This window comes from Meles meles, chromosome 19 (assembly GCF_922984935.1).
Source record: "Meles meles chromosome 19, mMelMel3.1 paternal haplotype, whole genome shotgun sequence".
In the NCBI taxonomy this organism is placed as follows: domain Eukaryota; kingdom Metazoa; phylum Chordata; class Mammalia; order Carnivora; family Mustelidae; genus Meles; species Meles meles.
Genome location: NC_060084.1, coordinates 6412404 through 6434275, shown reverse-complemented (window position 1 = coordinate 6434275; position 21872 = coordinate 6412404). Strand labels below are relative to the sequence as shown.

Sequence of the window (21872 nt, the reverse complement as noted above, 5' to 3'; positions counted from 1 at the left end):
GGTCATAACCAGATCGTACTGGGCTTGTTGGCTGAGTGAAGAAGCCAAGGCTATGTCCTGAGGGCAGTAGGGAGCTGCTGAGGGTTCTTAAGTGGTGACGGGGAAAAGGGGGAAATGGAGGGATCCATCCAGCTGCAGGGCAGAGAGGTCTGAATGTGGGTGCGTCGGAGGGAGGCAGGGGTGAGGGGGACCTTGAAACAGCCCTGCTGGAGGAGGTGCGGCCCTGGGCCCCCATCTCCTTGGGGGTGTCGTGGTTGCTGCTTCGCCAGCGGGAGGGCGTCGTTGTTTCTGGGTCGGAGGGGGCCGCGTACCCCCAAGGAAGGCCGCACATCAGTGAGGCCTGGAGACACGTGGGTTGCCGGGCAGTGGAATGTCCCTTTAACCCAGGCCGTGGCTGCGGGCCGGCTGTGATGACTCGCCTGGCCAGGGCCGCATCCGGCGGCTGCACGTCAGAGCTCCCCCTGCCGAGCCGACAGGCGGGTCCGCTCCAGCATCCCCCCCCGCTTGCCCGCTGCCTGCCCCCCGGCTCTGCGGATAGACGGAGCGGGAGAGCTGGGCTCTGAGCTGGGACGGGGACGCCGGCGCAGCCCTCCACCCCCATACTCGGGGAGCCCAGGTGGGTGCAGCCACCCCCCCGCCTCAGTCTTTCCTTCCGCCACTTCCATCGGCTTCTACCTTGCTTCCTTCTCGTCATCACATGATTCATGGGTGGCGCGGCCGTCTCGGGAGGGAACCGGTTTCCGAGTCATCTTGGAGGTAGGCCTTGGACCGGGAGGAGGCTGAGGAGGTACCCGGAGCCCCGGGCTGGTGCCCTAAGGTGCCGGCCACCGTGCGTCTCACAGGCCTTTGTGACAGGCGGTGGGATGCTCTGCTTTGGATTTGTCCTGGTTCACGTGACAGGACCCAGAGCGGTGGCACGAGAGAGCAGCCCTCCCTGCTGCGGGCGGGGGAGGGACCGAGACGTGCCCACGTGTGCCCGGGGACGAGGCTGACGGGACGAGCTCTGTGCGGGCTCCTGGTCGGCAGAGGGTGAAAGTGCCCCAAGTCGTGCCTTCCGACAGCAGCCCCCGGCCACATGGGGCGGTCAGCGCTGTCACTGTGTCGGACGAAGACGGCAGGTCCGCGGGCCACCGGCCTCACCGCCGGTGCTCAGTCGCCACATGGACGTCGGTTGCTCGTTGGACACCTGGTCAGGAACGCCTCCACCGTCGCAGAAAGTTCTGCCCGGCAGGGCCGGGCCCCAACGCCGCTCGTTCTGGCCCGTGCTCCACGCGCGGCTTCCTGGCCGGAGGGAGGAGCCTCACGGGGCTCCAGGGTCTGGGGTCACCCGGCGTCACCGCACATGCGCAGCTCTTCTACCTGGGAGTCGGGTTGGGGTTGCGGGGGTCCCCACCCTCACCTGCCGGTCCCTCGCTCTCAGGGTCTCGGAGAGCTTCTCGGGATCCATGTGAATCTGTTTCCCCTCTCCCTTTCTGTCTCTCTCTGTCCCTCTCTGTCTCTCACTCTCTGTCTCTCTCTCTTCCTCTCTTTCTCTGTCCCTCTCTCCCCTTTTCTCTCTCCCTCTATCTCTCTGTGTCCCTCCCTCTCTGCCTCTCTCCCCCTCTCCTTCCCTCTCTTCCTCTCCCCCTCTGAATCTCTGTCTCTCGCCATGTTTCACTCTCTGCTTCTATTGCAGTTTCCTTTCTCTGATGTCTGTCTCCAGGCCTCTGTCCAGCCCAGCCCTTCTCTCTGTGCCTCTCGACTTCTGTGTCTCCTCCTCCCTCTGTTCCTCCCTCTCCAACCTCCGTCCCTCTCCCAGGGACCTCCTTACAGAGCTGCTTTGTTAGAATTTGAATCGGTGCCTCAGCCGGACCCCTGGGAGCTGACCTATCCGAGTTCGGGGAAGGTTAAGCGCGGCTCCTAGGCCCGCGTGCCTTTGCCCAGCCCCGAGACCCCGAGCGCTCTGCCAGCAGGTTGAGTCGCCAGACTAAGATACCAGCCTCTCGACCTGGTGCAATTGGTGCGTTTCTGGATGCTTTGTGTTTTTCAGCATGAGCCCCTAATGCCATGTTATTAGGATCCCCGGGTGCGGAAAGGACCTATTTATCTTCTCTCCCCCCTTAGCGCCCTTTGTGCTGGTGTTTCATTGTGAGGAGGTAAGGACATAAGAGCATCAATGGCGCGATGAGAGCACCTGGGGGGCTCCGTGCCGGCCCACGGAGTGGGGTGGGCAGCATTCAGGAGCCCCGTGGCCCTGACCACCTGGGGATCTGTGCCTCGCGGTCGGTGTCCACGCGTCCTTGGGAAGTAGACGGAGGCCCCCGCTCTTCAAACCAGGTTCCGGGCAGAACCAGAACCAGGACACTGTCCCTTCCCAATGACCCTCTGAGACTGGCTCTTCTCCCGAGGGGACCTCCAGAGGCCAGGCGGCAGGGGCAGGGACAGGGTGGGCTCCCTTCTTACTGGAAGCCGGCGAGAAGGAGCTTTCCGGTCTGAAAAGCACGTGCTGTTTTTTCCCTAAGAAGCTGGGCCAGGAAGGAGAACTTGGGAACAGTCACCCACAGTGCACCCTTGGCTGTTTTTCTCACCTCTCGAGACAATACAACAATGAGAGAGAACTTGGCAACTTTCGAAGAGGAAATTAGGCAGAATTTGCCTGGAACGGGGCCCTTCCAGTATTCGAAAGATTTATCGCTGGGAGAAGTTGGCACTGGCTTGAGCGGGCCTGCCTGTTTCCAGGGGCTCTTTCCCATGCCTGAGTTGAGTGACCATCAGTCTCTGAGCTCTGCCCCATGTCCCGTGGGGCCAAGTTGTCCTGGCTCGGCTGCCTGCCCGGCGGTCTGGAACCCCTGTGCAGAAACTCACCATGTCCCCGGGCCACACACAGCCCAGGCCACTCTCCCTTTCATTGGAAGGCACTTAGAGATGCCTGCACTGGGATCCTGGACGTCCCCCAGCAGCCTCCGTCCTCCTCTGGAACTAGACAGACCAAAGGAAGGAGCAGCTCCTCACCCACCCTCTCTGGCTCCATCCGTGAGAGATGTGCCTCCCCTCTTCCGGAGGAACGTTCTGGTCCACCCTCTGGTTTGCAGGGTGGGGCCTCCTGGAGATTGGAACTGGAGCCAAGTCCTTCCTCCTCCCCTTTCACGGGCATAATGCCTTCAGATTTCCCAGCCCCGTTTCTGGAAGCCTGGTGGAGCCCAGGCACGTGGCCCTCATGCTCAGGGTGGACAGCCTGTGTGGTCAGACAGACCTGCGTCCGCACCCAGCTCCACCGTGCTCTCTCTGGGTAGTGTTGGGTGAGCAGGAGTAACCTCTCGGGGCCAGTGACTTATCTGCGAGCTAGAGCCACGAGACCTGCCTCCTGGGATGACGTGAGGGTCAGCGTTACTACGTGTGAGATACTTCACACCGTGCTATCACAGTAGATGTTCGGGAAAAGACCGCCGTGACTCTTTCTTGGTCTTGATCAGATGCAGCTGGCGAAGAGAGGGCATCAGGGCTGAACGGTTCCTGTGACGTTGTGCTGCACATGACATTTTCTTCAGTGCACAGAACGGGTGATGCTTCAGCTCTCCACCCCCCCATGCATGTGTACATCTGTCTGTCCATCCGTCTACCCGTCCGTTGCCCCGCCGTCCTTCAGTCCTTCCACCCCCCGTCATCCATCCTTCCATGTGCCCATCCGAGCACTCACTCAACGGCTCAGCCCATCTTTACTCAGCAAACGCCTCTCGGAGCTCTGTGGACAGGGGGCTGAATAGGTCACACACGGTGCCCGGCCTCGCAGAGCTCCCAGCCTGGAGGGAAAGAACAGCCGTGAGATGAGCAGTTGCAGGACCATGGTTCCGCTCGATGAGGGGGCAGGCAGGGCCAGCCAGGTCATGTCACACCGTCACACTGTCACGCTGTGCTGCAGTGACCCGCCGCCCCCACCTCTCGGGCTCGGAACCTCAACGGATTATTTCTCACTCAGGCTGCCTGTCCTCAGTGGTCGGCGGGAGCAGGGCTGCTGGAGCCGGCACCGTCTGGAACGCTGCTGCTCACCACGGCCGGGCCCCCTGCTCGATAGCGCCCCAGCCCCCGAAGGCTCCCCCTGGAGGGGATGCAGGTCACGGGGGCCTGACCCAGCCAGTGGCTACCGGCGCCACCACATGCGGGGAGGAGTGCTGGAAACGCTGGCGAGGACCCCGATGACACCACCGCAAGTCTGGGCCTGGGTTTGCTCACCGGAAGTGTGGCAGGAAGGGACAGGTTGGGCTAGAGTTGGGTCCTTACCCTGTGGTCCCTGGTGCGTTCCGAGACTGCCTCCGTGTGTGTATGTGTGTGGTGTACAAATGTGCTCTCTACTTGGGTGTGAATCTTCAGCTTGTTTCAGGCTCTCAAAGGGTTTCAGGTTCCCACAAACCCCCCCCAAAAATGAGAGCTCCTGGGCCAGGTGATCCCTTTGAACCTTCGATTCAAGGAGCCTCATTGGCTGTAAAGGGTGGCACCTCCGCTCTTTGCCTTAGATGAGTGCGTCGGGTGGACTTGTGACCCCAGCGTCACCTGGGAGGTGGCGGTTCATCCAAGGGGACTCTGCCTCCTTTCCCCGTCCTGTGGGTGGGACAGATAAAGCGCGGGGGCTGGATGGGGCTCTGAGAGTGGCGGGAAGGAGTGCAGGGTGGCCCCAGTCAAGGTGCTGCAGGAGGCGAGTGGTTTCGAGCTCAGAAAAGAAGGGCTGTGTGCGCCAGACGAGGAACCCGGGCAGTGAGGGTGACGGTGTGGCCGGGGGCAAGGCTGGGTCAGCTTCTGGGTGGTGGCAGGGCCCTCCCACCTGCTGTGAGCCTCAGTTCCTCACCTCCGAGTGATGCATGCACAGCATGGTGCCCGATGCCTGGTAGGTCCCCTCAGCCCGTGTTACTGCCCCGTGGGTGACCGTGCCTCGGAGAGGCGGCTTCCAGGGCCTGTGCTAGAGACGGGGGTGGGCTCCAGAGTCACACAGCTCTTTCCAGCCGGGGCCTACCAGCTGCTCCACTGAACCCAAACCTGCCTTCTTCCCAGAACGTGACGCTGACCTCCTCCGGTTGAAACGCTCACGGGAGGATGGATATGGCCAGGCAGCCGGGTCATGGAAGCAAGGGGGCTCACGTTCTCCCACATGAGGAGAGACCTGGAATGTGCAGGGTGTTCTTCCCGGAAGGTTAGGCTGAGAGCCGAGGTGACCAGGGCGGGTAAGATGGGGTAATGTCCCTGCAGACGCCTTCCTCCCCCTTGTAGGCTGTGAGTCTGCTGTGAAAGGCCAGACATAGTGGACCCAACTGACCCGGGGACAAGGTCCCAGGCACCAGAGCAGAAAATCTGGGTGGCCCTTCCCGCTCAGCAACAGGCCGGACCCACTGGGGCCTGGGCAGAGCCAGACGGCCTACAGGGGATGCCAGGAGGCTCAAGATACCACCAGAGCAAGCTCCGGCTCTGCGAGCTGGCTGGCTCCCTCAGCAGCAGCAGGGCAGAGAAAATGCTTTGGAACATCTGTTTTTGAGCAGGAAGAAGGGTCCAGTGGTGCTCGGGAGATCCATCCGGACTCCCAGATGCAAGCAGCCATAATGGACTCAGGCCATCTCCAGCAGAAAAGGAATATGCTGGAAGGATTGATGGGAGCCTGGAGAACAGGCTTGGAAAATGGACTGGAGCCAGGAGCAGTGGTGGGCCCCTGTCCCAGCCTGGTATTCCCCTTTACAGGAAGACACTCGCGCCTCGTGAGGAATTCTTACCTCCTTCGTCCTGAGTCACTTTGCTCAAGACCCAGAGTCCCGGGCAGGAGCTCCTTGCTCACACTCAGCCATGAGGGGGCCCGGGGACAGGGTCTCACACGTCAGGGAGGTCCCCAGCACGGGAAGGGGCTGTGCCAGGTACGAGGGAGGCAGGTCTGTGTTGGATCTGGTCGCCAAGTCACTATCTGCTCCTCACGGCCACTGCCCCGCGGTTGGTGAGTTCGTTCCTTCTCCTGTGACCAGCCCTGAGCGCGCCAGGCACTGCTGGTCAGCACTGGCCCTCTGGGAGAACATTCTGCCCTCAGAGAGCTCACCGTCCACTCATTCATTTGTTCATTCATTTGTCCAGGTGGTCTCGCTCGGTCACCTGGTGCCCCAGACCCTGGGGACATACAGGGGCACGGTGACAGTCACACAGGGGCATGTGTTTGCAGGGCAGCAAACTGGGACCATTGGGCACAAAAGAGGGAGAGAGGCACCTCTCCCCTCTCCTTCCTTCTGTCCTCTCCATCTTCCTTTGTGTCCTCACTTGGCCATTTGTTCCAGCCAGTGACACCCTAGGGACATTGCCCGGGTCCACTGTGCTCAGTGTGGCCCTACCTCCCGTGTTCGTTTCCCATGACTGCTGTGACTCGTTTACCACAGACTTGGAAACAACAGAAATGCATTATTTGTTCGTGGTTCTAGACGCCGAAGGTCCAGCACGGGTCCCGCTGCTCTAGAATCAGGGTGTCAGCAGGGCTGACTCCTTCTGGGAACTCTTGGGAGCACGGGTCTCCTTGCCTTCGACAGCTTCAGAGAGTGCCGGTGGCCCTGGGCTTGTGGCCATATCCCTCCAGCCCGTGCTCCGCCTCCAACTCTCTGACCTCCCGCCTCCCCCTTGTCAGGACCCTTCTGATGACAGTGTCCCACCCAGATATTCCAGAGTAGCCGCCCCATTTCAAGGTCCTTCACTGACTCCCATCTGCGAAGCCCCTTCGCCACTTCCAGTCACCTGTTCACCAGTCTTTGGGGTCACTGGACAGCCTTTGGGGGTCCTCTGGCTGGCCTCGCACTCCTGCCCCTCTGTCCGGCCAAGTGAAAGAGCTCAGACCAGGGGTGAGCTGAGGCCAGCTCTTCCCAGCTGTGGTCTGGGGACATCTCCCCCACACCCACCCCCCCGCCATCCCGTGGCACAGAATTGGCCAAGGTGGGATCACTGACAGCCCAGAAGGTGGCCCAGGCTGCAGTCGGGGCTTTTTGTTCTGGAACAAATTTATCAGCACCCCCCGGCCGTGGCCGCACAGCTCCCGATCGTCGCTATTTGTAAAAGCCTGCGCCTGCCAGGCACGGGGATGAGCTCATTGTTTGGGATCCTTGCATCGTGCTCCCCAAGCATGGGGTGTATTTTATCATCCTCGTGAGCCAGAATGGTCACGAGATCGCAGAGCTCGGTCAGCACTGAAGGGAGGTGACTCAGCCCCAGACTGTCCGGGGCACCGCCGCTCCCACGACTGACTCCCCTTCGGCCTCCGCCTCCCCAGTCAGGTGGTGCAGGCTCTGGGTCTCCAGCGGACTCGAACCTGGGTCTGTCAGAGACTCACACAGAAGGTGTTCCTAGGTCCACTCCCTGCTCAGGGCACAGGTGTGAGCTTGCCTTGTGTCTGTGGGCTGGTCTCAGTCTGTCTGAGATACGGACTAGTCTCCAAGCTTGCCCACGGGGACCTGAGGCCCTGCTGCACTGGCCACTGAGCCAGGTCATCTCTTCAAGCCCAGAGAGTCCCCCAGACTCTGCCTGGGAAAGCAGCTAAGCCTTATCAGCAGTTCGGGTTTGGAACCTGGATCCCCTGGACAGAGGGGGACCCTGAATTTGTACCCACTTGTGCCTACGTGTGTGTGTGTCCATGTGGGTGGGGAACAGGTGTTGGATTCTCGTGCTTGGAAAGAGGCTCTGACCTTAGTGAGAGTCACTGGCCCATCAAGGTCAGGGTCACCTTGGAGCAGACCCCCCGTGGGGTCAGACGGGAACAAACACTGCATTTCTGCCCTTGGGACGGTCAGTGGGAAACTTGGAATGCCGTAGCTGTGCTTTACAGCACGAGTCGGACGGCCTGGGTTCACGTCGTGGCCCTGCACCTCCTGCCTGTGAACCTGTGGGAAACCTCCTAACCTCCCCAAGCCTCAGTTTCCTCGTCTGTACCTGGGGTGACGACGCGGACACTCCCAACTTCCCAAGGTAGACTTGCGAGGACCCGGTAAGCCAGTCCACGCGTGGGCCCTGGTGCTGATGCATGGGCGTGCGTTAGAGTTGGCCGGACCTTCCTTGGGCCCCGGTTTATTTGAGCGGAGCTGGTGAGGACGGTGGTGTTGACAGTCATGACTGCAGTTGTGTGACCAGCTGCTATGGGCCAGGCCCGGTTCTTGGTGCTCCCCAGGAATCATTCCCAGTCCTCATGACATTCCTGCAAGGTCAGGGTTCGTGGCCCCATTTTACAGATGAGAACATTCAGGCCGAGTTGCCAAGGTCTGTGAACGAGGGTGGCGTGGATCTGGGAGGGTTTTGCCTTCTGCGTGTTGATTTTTTAACTAGGGTCTGCCTGAGTTCAAGGCTGGGCTCTTTCTTCCCTGGCTCTTTCGGCAGTTAAAGCCACAAGCTTTGAAGCCAGCCTGCCTGGGTTTGAATGCACTTAGTTGACATGAGATCTTGGAGTCTCAGTTTGTCCCTCTGTGAAGTGGGCATAGTGCTAGTCACCTCACAGGGCTATTGGGAAGACTAATGGCAGAACGTGAGGCTAACAAGGGCCAGGCACCTGGAGCAGCGCCTGGTAGAAAGGAGGCCCCGGAACTACTCTGGCCCCCAGCATCCGACCACCGTGCAGGCCTCTTTCCATTCATCCCGGCCCCTCCTGTCAAGGAACATGTACAGGGACTGCTTCCAGCCACCAGTGTCCGGAGTCACTCCTGCCCAGCAAAATAAGCACACGGGGACAGTGAGGTCTTGTTCCAGGAAAATCCCCCTGGTGGCGCTTCTGTTTCACTTCTGTACTCGACAGGTTTCCCTGGGTGCATCGCTGTGTGAGGGCTGCAAGGCAGCCCCTTCTGGGTAGAGGAGGCTGGGCGGCGCGTCTTGGGCCCTGACATGCGGCAAGCCGGTGACGGCCTCGCTGTCTTCTTGTCGTTGCAGGCTGCCAACAGCTACCTTCGAGACCAGTGGTTCCATTCCCTGCAGTGGAAGGTAAGTCCTGACTCGGAGCTCACGAGGGCGCCTGGCTCCGTCTCAGGCCGCCTCCTGCGGGCCCACCGCTAGTCTGTTACCTAGAGGTGTGAAGGCGGACATCTCCTGCCTTCCAGACGGCTTGGCCCAGGAGCCTTGCCCCATTGTGGAAGAGTCTCTCCCTCTCGTCCCTCTGATGTGTGATGCCTTTCTCCCTGCGCTGGCGTTCCTGCGCCCTTGGCCTCAGACGCTGCTCGGGAGCTGTCTGGGATGGTGCCTGCTTCCAGAAGGATCACAGAAGCACTTGCTTGTGGAGCAGGGGCTCTCCTGAGGGGCCGGGTGAGACAGGGCTCGGGGTCTCGAGAGGCTGGGTTGAAAGTGACTTGGGATGGTTGCTCCGAACATAAACCTGCCAGAGGTTCAAGCGCCCAACCGTTCTCCCACATCTTCGCTTCTTTCAGTTACCTGCTGCTTTGGCCCAATTTTCCTGTTCACCCTCTGCATAGGAGGGCCCAGAGCCTTTTAGCACAGAAGGAGACGAGGCCTCTGCTGGTCCTTTTCAAGACCCAGGGGCCAGATCTGCGAGACGGAGCCTCCCAGCCCATGGGGGAATCCATGCGGTGCCCAGGGTGTGGAATGTGCGTCAGCGTCTCCTTCCGCCCTGCCTCCCTGTCCCTCCCGCCTTCAGATCTTTTAGTTTAGAACAAGCCGTGACCGTCCTGTGGCCTCGCTGAGCCAGCAGGGTACGGCTGGAATGACCGGTGCGTGTCCTGAGCTGTGATGGTTACAGTAAGCTGGAGAGCCGCGGAGGGTGAGCGGCAGGCCCTGTGCAGGGCGTCAGGCCCCCGGCGGTGTCGGGCTGACCAAGGGAACACTCGGAATTCCTCTCATGCCTCTGAGGGACTCTCGTCACGGCCGGCCCAAGGACGGAAATACAACCCCGGAAAATGACATTCCTGGCCCCAAACAGGGCCGCGCCTCCGGTCTCCCCCGACAGCTGCAGGTCCTCTCGCTTGGCACCCGTGTGGCAGTCTCAAAAGCTCAACAAGAAGTCTCCGAGTGGGGGCTGCGGGGGGACGGGATAAGAATTTATTGAGCACCTACTGTGTGCCAGGACCGCGACGCTGGGCGCATGGTGGCCATTTCACCCTTGCTGCAGCCCTCGCAAGGCTGATGACCGTCACCGCTCCCATTTTACGCTCGGGGACGGTGAGGCGAGGCTGGAGCCCAGCTCCCACAGCTCGTCAGGGCTGGAGGCAGGGTTCACACCGGGGTCCCTCTCAGGCCTGCAGGTTTCTGAATGTGAAGGCAGAAGGCAGCGGGGGGGGCGGGCAGCGAGGAAAGCAAGGCGGCACATTCCTGCTCACAGAGTCAGCAGGAGCGACGGAGAGCTGTTTCCCCAGCAGGGTTATCCCTGAGGCCTGGCTGCGTGCGGCCCTGTGTGTCCCAAGACAGGCCGGGCTTATGTCAGGACCTGGGGGCTCTCTGGGGGTTAAATGCCAGAGGAACAGGGAGGATGAGAGGGATGGTGTGGTTGGGGGGCTTCTGAAGGGAGGGCCCATTTCACCACCAGGACCACCTCCTCCCCCTTCTGTTCTCTGTATGCATTTTCCAAGTGAATGGAAAGCTCAGTGGGCGGCTGCCTGGCTGTGTCTTAGCTCAGGAAGGGGCAGGAAACTGCTGCCCCCTTGACAGTGGGGAAATGCTTCCGGGCAGAGGTGGCCAAGACCCCTGTTGAGGCGCAGGCCGCTGTCTTCCGCCGTGTGCCCTGTTCCGCAGAGCTCTGCCCAGCTGGGCGAGTTCTGCAGCTGCTGTCTGCGGCCTGTGGGAGCACCTGAAAGGCCGTACCTGGGGAATTTGTGAATAGTGTGTGGCTGGGAGGGAGGGCCCAGACGGTGGGCTTGGAGAGCCGAATGTCCGAGACTGACTGGCCAGAAAGATGACTTGAAAGGGGCAACCTCGAAACGTACAAATTTAAACGTCAAGTATTGCGGGTGGGATTCAGACAATTTGACTGAACAGCTACAGAATCGGGGGTGCCTGGGCTTCCATTAGTGTTCAGGAAGGCCTGGAGGTCTGCACTCAATGTTGTGGCATTTGGTATCTTTATGGTTGTTAATTTATAAAAAAACAAAAGCCCCGGGGCGCCTGGGTGGCTCAGTGGGTTAAAGCCTCTGCCTTCAGCTCAGGTCATGATCTCAGGGTCCTGGGATCGAGACCCACATCGGGCTCCCTGCTTGGCGGGGAGCCTGCTTCCCTTCCTCTCTCTCTGCCTGCCTCTCTGCCTGCTTGTGACCTCTGTCAAATAAATAAAACCTTAAAAAAAAAAAAAAGCCCCCCCCCCCAAAAAAAACAAAAACAAAAACAAAAGCATCCAGGAAACTCAAGTCAGAGTTTCAAGGAACTGGCAGATGCCTGGCAATGTGGTAGATGGTGACCTTTGTTCTCACTGTATGAGCTTTTACTGGTGTGTTGAGTGGGTGTAAGACCTGGCAGTCTCCCCCCTTTGACAGTTGCCCCCCCCATAATTTAGGAATGCTGCCACCAGGTGGCAGTGGTATCTTAGTGTCAACAACCTGGTTTCAGTTTTGCTGAGATTGGAGGAAGCACGCTCTCCTTCCTTTTTAACATGGTGAAGTTTAAGGTGCTTTGGAGGTCCTTTGGGCTGGCAAGATGAGCTGAAGACCTGGGTTCGAATTCTGGTTCCGTCCGAGTCTGGGTAGGTTCTAGGAAGTGTTCGTGAATTCTGGTGCAGATACAACGTACCAGGCAGGGCTGTGCACTTTTCTGTTCCTTGTCATTCAGCACATGAGGGAACCAAGGCTCAGAGAGTTCTAACGACGTACCCCACAGGCGCCCAGCAGATCTCAGTGCAGATCTGCGGGTCTGCCCTGCCTCTCCGGCTGTGCCTGATTGTGACTGTGGGACCCTTCAGCCCACTCAGGATGAGACCTTCCTCCTCTCCTGCCTGATAGAGCCTGTCTTTCTGCCATATTTATAATCAACCTTCTTGGCTTTTTCCTTTTCCTCTTTTCAGTGTCTTTTAAGAAAATCAAAAATGAGGACTTCAGAAACCTGCAACCTCAGCTTGATTTTCAAAATTTTCTGCATATTGTTTTTGTCGTTTTCCGCTACATCAACGTGTGTGTCGTTGCCGCGGCGCACGTGGAGAGCCCATTGTTTTATTTGTAGGGAATGCTGCCTATTAAATGCTATGTTCCCACTGGTTTAGTTTTTACTGAGTTGTACGGGTGTCTCTAGGGCCTTCTCAACAAAGAATTGCTCCCAAGGGGGGCCAAATGGGTTCTTTGGGGCTTAAAAAACCTTGAGTTACTACAATAGTACTTGGCCCTCTGAAGTTCAATCCCATTCAACAAAATCCGTATTTTTTAGTATTTAATTTCAAAGGGAGGAAGGGAAATAGGAAGAAAATGCTCCAGAAGGCTCCTGGGAGGGGGACTGGGCAAGAATCATTAGAAAAAGGCTGAGAAATGCTCAGCCCGCCCCAGGCGGTGGTGTAGGACCCCGGTGTGATCTCGCCCGCCCCTGGTCCACCCTGGTAGTGCTAGTGCTCAGTGACCTCAGCGCCCGACTTCTCCCTTCTTGTGCCGTCACACTGTGCTGGTGTTTCCTTGGCCCAGACCCTGTTTTGAGCATCGTGTTGTCTCCCTGAATAGTCCATCATTACTGACACTTACATGTGAGGACATCTGAGTCCCCGGCCCATGCCCCCGAGGGTACCCAGAAGGGTCCCAGCTCCCAGGTTCCCCTTCCCTGCTCCCTCCGCCCCTCCGCCGGCTCCTCTCTTCCTCTCCTGCCTTTGGCCAGCACTGCTCAGGGAGAGCCTTGCCAGCATCTCCAGTCCCAGGAGGGAGGGTGGCACGGGGTTACTCTGGGTGCTGGGACAGCAGCGACAGCCCTCCCGGGACCCTCCAGAGCACAGCGCCCTGAGGGCTCCCTGGAGAGGCCAGCCCTGTTTGGTTTGGGTGGTTTGGCCCCTGAGGCCAATCCCTAGGGGCGTGTAAGCATAAACAGTTTTACTGAGTTAATGAGGCCTCGTTTCTGATCCCGAGATGCACCTTGGAGGCCCGTTCCTGTGGAGACAGGCCTGTGTGTGGAGACTGTGAAGGGACAGGCCTGGCTGCGAGTGCAAGGCCATGAGGGGACAGCCCCGTTCCTGTGTGCGAGGCATGTGAGGGCATCGTGTGTGTTTACAAAGCGGTGAGAAGACTGGCCCGTTTCTGTGTGCTAAGTTTTGAGGCAAGAGGCCGAGGTGTGCACCACTGTGGGGGCAGGCCTGTCGGGATGGGCAGTCGCTGGCTGGGAGGAGGCCCGCACCAGGCCCAGGAGGGAGCTTCCCGCTCTGGAAAACGGCCTTTTCACTTCCGGGGAGGGGTTCCGTGTGGGCCCTTGCGTAGAAGTCCTGAAAACCGAGCCTGTTTATCCCCGGGGGAAGCTGGGTTACTCAGCACGGTCCCCGAGGCCCATCCCCAGCGCTGGGGCCAGAGAAGCAGAGACTGCGTGAGACGAGACGCTGACCTGTTTTCCTGTCCCAAGGCTGCGGGGCGGAGGAGGCACTGGGCTCTGGGAAAATCCCAGCTTAGGTCGGCATCCTCTCCGGCATTCCGCCCTGGCCACTCCGCCTCCTCTCCCCACACAGGTCTCCCCAAGCCCCTGGGGTGGCCGCAGCCTTGCGGTCACCCCAGCCTTGCGTCACCCCATCCCTGGCTCTGTCCTTCTTCCGTGCAGAGCAGGAGGGTGGGAAGGACTGTGGGGCGCCCATGCCTGGGGGAGGGAATAGGTGTGTTTGTGCGAGAGAGAATGTTGCACGTGGGGGGGTGACCACGTAGGAGTGTACCGGGTACGGAGTACGTTTATTTGAGCCTCAGTTTCCTTCTCCGTCAAATGGGGAAATCCAGCACCTTGCTCACCGGGTCGCGGTGGGGTGGGATGCCCTGCCGTGTGAGGCTGTTGGAAGGGGGCTGGCAGCCGTGGCTGGTGTGAGGATCCTGTCAGTGGGGCTTAGCCACCGCCCCCCCAGGCCCAGCCCCTGCCCTGCCCCTGCCAGGCGTGTTTCCAAACTGGGGCTGGGCAGGAAGTGTCCTCGGGAGTGAGGGCGACCGCCGGTCCTCGAAGGCTTGTGAGCACCGCTGTGCCTGGTACTTCGTGCACCTTCGCTCCCCGGTCTTCACTCCCTCATCTCATAGATGGTGGGGGGCGGGGGAGGAGGTGCCAAGGACATTGCCAAGGACAGCCAGCTCCTAATGACGCCACAGGCGAGCTTCCGCAGCAGGCCCTGGCTGAGCCTGACGTGGGGGTGAGCCCATCCTGTGCTCAGAGGCCCCACTGAGGCACGGCCACCATCAGGGTCCCCGATGTACAGGGGAAGACTGCAGAAGGGAGGCTTGCAGGGGGCTGGGCCCCTCACCCCATTCCCACACGGTGAGAGGGCACGGTCCAGCTTGTGCCCTCATTCCCGGGCAATCAGGTCAGGGGACAAAGGACCCTAGAACTGATGTCCCTTCCTCAGAGGGAAGCTCCCGGAGGACGGATGGACCCTGCAGTGGGTACAGTCGCCCCAACTCCGACCTTCCTCCTAGACCCACCTCCCTCTTCCTTTGTGGGCCTTTCCTCCTGGGGAAGAACCACTTCTAGTCCTGCATCTGTGGCCTCTGGATGCCTCTGGGCCCACCCGCTGATCTCCCTGAGTTGGCAGCCCCCCCCCCCCACCCAGCCCGTGTGCCCCGAGTCGTCATCCAGCTCCCCCGCGCCCAGCAAAAGCAGTAAGTGGCCATCATCACCCCACTGAATCCTCACAAACCCAAGGAGGAGCCTGGGCTCCCTGTTGCCCATTGCACAGATGGGGAGACCGAGGCTGAGAGGTTAAACCCCTTGCTCAGGGTCAGTGGTGGAGCTGGAGTGGAGACAGAACTCCGAGTTGAGAACCTGGGGTGGATCTCAACCGCCAGGAGCGTGGCTCCCAGCTGCACACGAGTCCGGTGCCTGAGGCGAACACGTGCACACACACACACACACACACACACGCGCGCGCGCGCCGGCCAGTTCCTCACCCTCGTGAGCTGGCAGTGCCCGGCCGGCCCTCAGCTCCTTCCTGTTCCAGTGTGCCTGGCGCGTGCAGGGCCTCGGTGTTTCTGTTTTGTGCAACATCTCATGAGAGCTTTACGTCTTTCTCTCAGGCTCACAGCCTTCCATGTGAGGATTATGGGAATTAGCCTTGGCTTGCCAGTCCCGTTTCTTGTGGGTAAAGGCTGATTACCCTGTTTGTCCTGCGTGCCCCAGGACCACTGTCAGGCCACCTGTCCTGGGCCCAGAAGGTCTGCCTCTGGGTGGACCAGCCTGCCTCCACGTCTGCCCCAAATGCACCACGTCCCCAGTGTCCTCAGAGGCCGACATCAAGGCTCTGTGTGCCCAGACCCAGCCCAGCTCCCAACCCCGCTCTGCACTGGCCACCGCCCTCCGGTGTGGCCCCTGGCTGGGCTTGCCTGCCCCAGCCGGGACGCCCCCTCGTCTAAAGGGAAGACAGTGACCCTGCACACCCCTCCCTATCCCCATCGCCCTCCTCTCTGTCCCTCCTCCCCTTGCACTCTCCATCCTTTTTATAGGCATCTTGAAAACACCTTCACAGCCACACCAAGGGCAAAGCCACTCTGCTCCTGCCAGCCCCCACCGGATGACTGACTTCACTCTTACAAACGTCCTCCCTGGCCTCGTGTGCCTTTGCATGGATGCTTTGGTGGCTGTGGCCGTCCCTGTGGCTTCAGCACAGCCTTGCTGCAGAGACACCTCGACGTGTCCAGGCCTGTATGCTTCAGCGGTTGTGGCCTCATTTACTGCACGACTCGCTATGGCTGGGCGTTCAGGCTCTTCTGGTTTCCTCCGTTATGGATAAAGTAGTCGTGCCTTTCCCCCAGACCTAAGTTCCTACTTCTTGGGAACTACTTTTTTAAGGCAGATTTCCAGAACAGTGGCCACTGTTCTGGGGTACGTTTTGTAGCCCTTACCACATTTGCCAGTTGGCTCCCAAAGGAATAACTTCTGCCGTGCCTACAGGTGAGAGCTCGGGGCGAACTGCCTGGGTTCAAATCCCAGCTTCGCATTCACTGGCGGTGTGACCCTGGGCCAGTTGCTTTCGTCTCTCAGCCGACTTCTCCTCCTAGAGTGGGGCTCACAGTAAGACCAAGCTCATTAGGTTCTTATAAGGATGAAATGGGTCAGCAGAAATAAAGAACTTAGAAGGGCACCTGCTGTGTGAGTGAGTGTTAGATCAATGTCGATTGTTCTTATTCTGCTTGAACGATCAAAGACGCTGTTTCCCTTTGTGCAGAAGTGTCCTAGTAGACGGTCCAGAAGGAGGGCAGCACAGGCAGGTGCGCGTGCTGTTGGCCCGCGGGGAGCCCGTGACAGGCGGCACTAAAGCATCTCTGTGCTCGGTTCCCCTGTGGCAGAGCCCTTCCCAGCGGAGCCCCTGCTGGCTGACCTGCGGAGACGTAGGGAGCAAAAGCTTCCCTCCTCCCTGCTTTATGATCTCCTAGACTGTCACCCATCCAACCTCGCTAGGACCCACACCTCGTTCTGTTGGCTCGGGCCTGTGCCGTTTTGGGGCTTGTTCGTGGGAGAAGTTGTCAAGCTTCCCGACTGAAGCTCCGGGTCTGGTTCTGCTCTGCTTGGGGAGGGCGTGAGTGTGACCTGCCCGCCTCTGAGAAAGGAGGTGAAACGGGAGCGGGACAAGGATGGGTGGGGGTTGGCCTCAGCCCGCTTCTGGGCCCAGGCACACGTTGGCTTCAGCCAGGTCAGAGAGGCCAGAATTCCATCCAGATTCATTTGTGGGCTGTCGGTCAGAGGTTTTGTGACTTCTGAAGAGGGGGTCCCAGGCTCGGTGGAGAACGGCAAAAGGGGTGGCTTCCCCCCAGAGGCACAGCTCATCCCAGCCCAGGACGGGGGGAGGGGCCTCCGCGGGGGGACAATGCGGTGGAGGAGAGGCCCTCACCGGCTGCTTCGCGGGGACCTGTGCTCTGTGGAACGGAGTGGAGGCCCCTGGGGCTCAGGCTGCCAGCCCCCGGGAGGGCCACAGTCTCCAGAGACTCAATGGGCCATTGGGGCCCTATAACTAATAACAAGGGCAGCTTCGGGGATTGAAACTAACAAGTGGCAGAGGGCTGGGTAGCCTTGGGGAAGAGAGCTCATGCCCTTGTGGGCTGTCTTTGTGGTAGACAGAATGATCGTCAGATCCCTACTAACGTCAGGAGCTGTGCGGGGGCTTTCATGTGTGTGTTTGCGCGTGTGTATGTGCGCGTGTGTGCGTGCACGTGTGTGTGCTCTCTTCACCGTGTGTGTGCATGTGTGTGCACTCTCTTCACGTCATCCCCAAGATCGTGTGCGTGTGTGCGTGCGTGCGTGTGCACTCTCTTCACATCATCCCCAAGTTTGATTAGGCCCATCTTGATGGTCTGCGGTCGCATAGCCAGAACCAGGCAGAGCCCGGGTCTGAATCCGGGCGGTTGGTCTCCAAACCCAGCCTCCTCCTTCCAGTGGGAGATGGCACCACCACGGCCATGGGGAGGGTGGGGACATGGGCACAACAGCCCCATCTCTGAGCCCAGCAAGCCTGAGGTCCTGGCACGGTGTGTCTCCACCGTTCCCGACCAGAGCACTCTCTGGCAGACATGGGCCCTTTGAATCCGTTAAGTAAACTTTTCATTGAAGGATTACGTGCAGAATGGGACACAGATCAAAAATGTATGCTGGGTGAACTTTCCTAAATTCTCACAGAATTGACCCGAGTAACAATCAGCCAAATTGGGGAACAGTGACTGCCTCCCAGGCGTCTCCTTGGCTTCACCCACCATCCCCCCACCGTCAGAGAAGACCACTGTCCTGCCTTCTGTCGGCCCAGATGCATTCTGCATCCCCCCCGTTTAGTGGACGCTGCCCCCAGAGTTTTCCAAAGTGGTCGCACCAACTTACATACCTACGCCCAGCGTAGGCACTGGCACAGGACACGTAACGATCATATTTATTGAGCGTTTTTTTTTTTAATACTCAAAAGGACAAAAAGAACTAAAGAAAATTCCCACTGCCCATAAACCTGTTCATACATCTTAAGTTAAAAAAAAAAACAAAAAACGCAAAGCTATGATTGACATGTAACAAATGCACACATTTGGCTGTTGATGTAGTGAGTTTTGACTATCGAATTGACCTGAATAACCCCCACCCAAATTCCTGGCCCCCCCCAGAAGATGCCCTCGTGCCCCTCTGCTGTCTGCCCCCCGCGCCCCCGGGGCCTCTGTGGACTCTCTGGGGGATGACGGCTGTGGGTGTGTGGCGGTTCTCAGCGGCACAGGAAGGTGTGAGGGGACAGTCTCATCCCCTCACACGGTGTCCCCAGAGCAGGCCTGTGAGCCCCTTGTGGGGGCTTTCGGAAGGTTCTAGGGACTATTCCTCTATGAACTCCACACAGACCGTAGTCCCCACACCGTGTCATTCTTGGCTCCTTGACGCTTTAAAGACCTACCAGGGCGACCTCTCTCTGGCGGGACCCACAGATCTGCTTCACCCTTTTTATGGTTTTACAGTATTCTGTTCACCCGAGGGTCAAACTGGGTGGGACTCTAGATCTTTCTGTAAAACCCTGCCACGTAGACGGGGAACCGGAGTTTCTGCAAGAAAGGAGGGGGGAGGGGAGCCTGTGTGGAGCACCCGCCATCTGTAGGCCAGAGGCAGCGAGAGGTGCTTGCTGAGTGATCCTCACCCCTCGAGACACCCCCCTACCCCCCCCAGCCGTCCCCAGTCAGTAGGTTCAGAACCTGGAGCCCCAGGGCGGGTGTGATGACCTGCCCCAGGCCACAGAGCAGGAAATGGACAAGCTCGCTTGGCACCACATCTCTGGGACCCCAAACCTTTCCCTGCTCCCTCCTGCCCCATCGGGGCTTCCCCAGCCCCCACCAGAGGGCCAGGCTTGGGCTTTGACCATCCAAGACCCCCCCCCCACGCCGACCTCCTTGTGCGGGAAGGTCTTCTTTGGGCCTCAGGAATGGCGCACGACAGCAGCTCTCCAAGTGGCCAAGAAAGAAGTGCATTTGTGGGTTGTTTTTTTTCTCCCCAGACAAGGAAGGGGGGCCCAAAGCTTTGGTGTGTCATCCCACGCACGCTTTGATGGGGGCTGATGAGTCACTGAACCATACAAGGAAGTTTTTTCACGTAAATGGTTTGCGGGTGAACTTGTTTTCTGCCCTTTAAGGCAGATTTTTTTTTTCTTCTTTCTTTCTCTTTAAAGAAGAGCCTTTAAAACAGAAATGTGAGGCAACATCTTGACGAGCGAGACCTTTTGTTCTGCGGGGGTCTGCAGCGGGCCCCTGTCGCAGCCGGGTGGTGGGCAGCGGCCCCGAGAGGCCGGCGCCGGTCGGCTCTCCGCGGGGGCCGTGGCGGGTGGTCCAGCCGCGGCCGGGAAGGTGGCCTGCCGCTCTGTGTGCCTCCGAGGCTCCTGCCCGACTGTTGGCTCTGTTGGCTCGGAGACGGGGCCAAACAGACTCCGAAAAGAGCAGCAGCTGTCCCCACAGAGGAATTAGGGCCTCTCCTCACCTGATGATCATAGAATACCCAGTGGGGCAGCCAGCCCAGCTCTCTGGATGGTGAGGTGTTTCAGAGCGAGGCTAATTGACCAGGAGACCGGGCAGAAGCACCACAGACGTGGTGACTGTCACCCACACGCCCTGCTCCCCGGGGGATCCTGGTGCCCTCCTGGAACCAACAGATGGTCTTACGGGACACCCCAAAATGGACAGAGACGCCCTTCTGAGGCGCCTTAGGCCACCCTGACAGCTAGCTGACTGGTGGCAGAAGACGAGGGTGGCGTGCGACCGGGCGGGGCCTGGGCAGATGCTTGGGTTAGACCCTTGGGCTGAGCGGATAGAATGTGACCTCTGGCTCGAGCAGACATCCAGGGACGTGTGGACCCTGAAAAGCATGCCCTGGACGTCGGGCCAGGTCAGCAGTAGCCAGGTGGCCCGTGGTGTCTGCTGGCTTTGTCACCCTCTGCCTGAGAATAGGGTGGTCCTTGTCTCCCCTCGGGCCTCCCGGCCACCGTGGACACGGGGGTTCCAAACCAGTGGTTCTCAAAGTGGGGTTCCCGGATCAGCAGCACCTTCTTCACCTGGAAATTTAGGAGAAGTGCCAGTGTTCTGTGTCACGATCGTGAGTGTCCTCCAGGGGATTCTGAGGCCCACCAAAGCTCAAGACCTTTCCCGAGCGCCGACTGTTTTTCCTCCACTTCACTGTGTTGTCCTCGTCAGGCTGTACAGTGTCGCCAAGGGTAGGGATTGGACCCCCGTCCACAGACAAGAAAACTGACTCGCAGACTAAATAACTTGCCTGCGTGGCCGAGCCAGAATTCAGACCCGGCCTGCGCCTCCTTCTGTGTCCTCCAGGCCCTGCTAACGGGTCCCTGGCAGCCGGAGATCAAGGGTAACTGGCTGAACAGATCTGTGGCTTCGGGGTCACTCTGCCAGCACCTCTCCCATTTGTGCAGCCAAGTTAGAATCACCGTGACAGCCACGCTCCCCATCACGGACCATCGCGGTCCGTCACGGACCTCCCCTGGGCCAGTCTGCAGGGCCCTCCTCAGCAGGGAAGGGACAGCCGCCCTGGAAATTCTGCCTCTCCGCGGGACCCCCCCACTCAGGAAGGCAGGGACAGATGTCATGCTGGATTCCAGCCCACCATTACCTGCCGGCACGGGCGCACCAGGGGCACCTGCAAATTAATGAGGGAGCTGAGCTCTTTTCCACGTCACTCATAAACTCGGGCCCCGGCTCCAGCCCAGAGGAGGCAAACCCCCACCCCCACCCCCAAGGAGGAGTGGAGGCTTCCCAAAGATGAACAGATCTTCCAGATCTTCCCAGAGACGAACAGATCAGATGCCCTTTGGAGTAATGTGAGCACTAGATAAGGTGCTAAGACACATGAACAATGGAGGCCCCCATGGAGATGCCACGGTCTTGAGGCTGAGCAAGGGAACTCCTTATTTGGGATAGAGATTTCCCTTTATCAGGCCCAGAGGAAACAGGACGGAAACAGTGGCCCGGTGGCGCTGTCCCGTGCTGTCCCCCACATTTCGGGGAGTGAACCTCACTAGGGGCCGACCCCCCCACGTGACAGAGGAAGAGAGCAGCTTCTGGTACAGTACGTGCTTTTTTTAAAGATTTTATTTATTTATTTGACAGAGAGAGAGATCACAAGTAGGCAGAGAGGCAGGCAGAGAGAGGAAGAAGCAGGCTCCCTGCCGAGCAGAGAGCCCGACGCGGGGCTGGATCCCAGGAAGCTGGGATCATGACCTGAGCCGAAGGCAGAGGCTTTAACCCACGGAGCCACCCAGGCGCCCCCAGTATGTGCATTTTGAAGCTTACTCGGAGGGTTGCTGTTACAACCAGGGCTGTGTCTGCAGAAGATGGCATCTCCTGTTAAGAACTGGTGAGAGCCCCCCACTGCGGTTTTCACTCCAGGTTCAGCGTGTGCTCCAGGCACAGAAATGTCCCTAGAAAAGTCACTGAAAAGTCATAGTCTCCTGAGCTGCCACTTTTCAAAGGTGGGGCCTCAGCTATGGCTGGGACGTGAAGGGACTGTGTTGCATTTGTCGCTGGGGCGGGCAGGACAGGCCTCTGGCTGGCCCAAAGACTGGGGAGGTCAGGTGGGCTGTGTTCCTGGAGACACTGGCAGTCTGGGCTGACTGAGGGGGCTGGCCATGTGCTGGCGGGATGGCCGAGGCCCCCGAGGAAGGGCTCTTTGACACGGCAGCCTGACCAGGAGGGGAGGGCATGGAAGTATGGTGGTCACAGCAGCCGGTGGCCGTGGCCAGAAAGCCCATCAGGAGGATCTGCACAGAGGGCTGAGGTCAGGCAGAAGGACTGCTGTTTGCTTCATTGTCTAAA

General features: G+C 59.3%; 1 protein-coding gene across 1 annotated transcript in view; it reads left to right on the top strand.

Moving 5' to 3' along the window:
- Nucleotides 1-21872, top strand: part of LOC123931126 (c-Maf inducing protein) — a 226109-nt gene that overhangs the window by 140154 nt on the left and 64083 nt on the right. The window contains exon 3 of the mRNA XM_045987920.1: nt 8896-8946. Within this exon, the coding sequence (XP_045843876.1) occupies nt 8896-8946 (51 nt within the window). The remainder of the gene's footprint in view (nt 1-8895; nt 8947-21872) is intronic.